The sequence below is a fragment of the Otolemur garnettii genome, unplaced genomic scaffold, assembly GCF_000181295.1.
Source record: "Otolemur garnettii isolate 467f Iridium unplaced genomic scaffold, OtoGar3 scaffold00204, whole genome shotgun sequence".
In the NCBI taxonomy this organism is placed as follows: domain Eukaryota; kingdom Metazoa; phylum Chordata; class Mammalia; order Primates; family Galagidae; genus Otolemur; species Otolemur garnettii.
Genome location: NW_003852599.1, coordinates 2,518,935 through 2,521,217, shown reverse-complemented (window position 1 = coordinate 2,521,217; position 2,283 = coordinate 2,518,935). Strand labels below are relative to the sequence as shown.

At 55.8% G+C, this 2,283-nt stretch overlaps 1 protein-coding gene across 1 annotated transcript; it reads right to left on the bottom strand.

The window, feature by feature from the left end:
* Positions 1 to 411: 411 nt before the first annotated feature.
* Positions 412 to 1,337, bottom strand: LOC100946582 (gap junction alpha-4 protein-like). The gene is given in 3 exon segments (XM_012812377.1): positions 412 to 461; positions 464 to 576; positions 637 to 1,337. Coding segments are annotated over 3 exon segments (864 nt in total).
* Between the last annotated feature and the right edge of the window lie 946 nt (positions 1,338 to 2,283).

Here is a 2,283-nt window from a genome sequence, read left to right as displayed (position 1 = left end):
CCCGACTCACCGCCTGCCTGGCGGGCGGCTCAGGCTTGAGGCTCCACAAAAAAAAAAAAAAAAAAAAGGGCTTGGGAGAGGTTTCTTTTTCTAGGGTAGGGGGCTTGTTCCTTTTTTTAGGGAGGGGGTCAAGGGCTGGGGGCTTGGTTATTATACAACCTGCAATGAGGTCCACTGGTGATCAAGCATCTGCTTCCCCAGTCTAGTCACCACTGCAGAGGCTTCAAGGAGGGGCACCCCAGGCAGCCAGATTTCTGAGGACCCCTCTTGTTGGGTGACCTAAGCCCCAGGTGCTAGGCATACTGCTTTTTGGAAGCAGAGCTGTGTGGGCAACTCGGGATTTCCAGCCACCCTGGGGTGGAGGGTCCTGGGAGAGGAGTGGCCTGGAAGAAGCCAGCCTCTCCTATGTGGTCAGGTTGGTCCAGTTCTGCTTGCTGGATGAAAGCCCATTGTAGGTGGGCATGACGGGGATGAGAACCCTTGGCCCATGGGGAAGAAGTAGATGATGAAGTGGTCTGTGGAGGGCTCTGAGGAGTATCTTGCCCTGAGTGGGGTGTCCTGGCTCTTCTGGGCCGCCTTCTTTGGGGCCTTTTTCTTCCAGGCCTTCTTTTTCTGGGCCTTCTTCTCTCGGCTGACTCTTGGAACAGCAGGTGCACCAGGTCCAGTATGTTCAGCACCAGGGACATGAGTCTGACCACTAGCATGAAGATCATGAACTCGGTCTTTGCTAAGGGGTGAGAGACAAAACATTCCACGAGGTAGGGACAGGGTGCTCGCTGGCACACAAACACGGGCTTCATGGTCCAGCCATAGATGTGCCACTGACCATAGAGGAAGCCTAGCTCTAGCACGCTCTTACAGAGCACAGTGGCCACATAAGTGATCATCAGTGCTCCACAAATCCCCAGGCGACCACCTTCTGTCCCTGAGATGCTGGACATCTGATGCTCTATGGTCTCCAGTGCCTGCTCCGTCTGTGGGTTCTTGCATGGCAGTGCCTGCAGCTCCCCATCCTTCTGCTGCTGCTGTTGCTTCTGCCGAGATTGGTACATGACGTGGCCCAGGTAGACCAGGGTGGGGGTGCTGATGAAGAGGAACTGCAGCACCCAGTAATGGATGGGGGAGATGGGGAAGGCCCGGTTATAGCAGACATTGGTGTAGCTTGGCTCGGTTGTGTTACACTTGAAATCCAACTGCTCATCACCCCACACCCACTTGGTGGCCAGGGCAAAGATGAGGATGCGGATTATGATCACCGTCAACCAGATTTGGCCCACCACAGTTGAGTGCTCCTTGACCTGGTCCAGCAGCTTCTTGAAGAAGTCCCAGTCAATCATGGCTGCCAGGCCTCCATCCGCAGGGAGATAGAGCATCAGTATGTCAGCGCAACATCCTCCTCATTTGGCCCTGGCAGCAAGCCTGCAGGAGGGCTGCCATGCCCACTCTACCTCCAAGGACCCCCAGACTCAGGAAGGTGAAGGACTGGCCTGGGTGCTAATGCTCCGCAGGGCCAGAGGGACCCAAAGTGGATCTTTGTGGGATGGCTGCCATGCTCTTTTCATGGCCTCCATCTGCTTCTCTGAATGGCCTGGATAAGGTTGGGCTTCCTGCCTAATCACGTCTATGTCCTTCTTGACCCTAACCAGAGCCCCAGATGGCCACAGCCCAAGGAGATGTGGATCAAGTTGAAGGTCCTTTGCCTATAGGGCTCCCAGCAGAGAATTTGAGGGACTTATCCAAGGGAGCCCAGGTGTGCTGCCCCTCCTCCATTTTACCCAAGGCTGGGGACCTCCAGACGGTGGGGGATGGTGGTGGTAGAGGTGTTATCAGCAGCTTCTTAGGCACTCAAAGTCTCAGGTCCCTGCCCCCATCCCTATATCTCACCTGCTGGCCTCACTGTAACCTTTGAGCTTATGTGAGGGGTTTTCAGAAGCTGAAGGCAGCATCTTCGTTGGCTCTATGTGTCAGCAATAAGGAACAGCTTAAGTAGTTAGACTTGGTCCTGTCCTCTGCCTCCACCCTCACACTTCCCCTCCAAAGTTATTCCTGACTGATTCTTCAGTCCCCTCTCTGGTCAAGGGCAAACAATAGTATTTCCGCCTCCCAGGGCGCTCTACGGATCCAAGGAGAAGACAGTAAAAGCCCGACTTAGCACGGAGCCTGGCCAAAGGCAAGCTGGGAGAGCGACAGGCGTTCTGTGTCCGGCAGCAACCCTCAGTCCCCACTGCAGCAGCACCCGCGTTCTGGTCCCACCGCCCGCTGGCAGGTGGCGCCCGTGCCTCC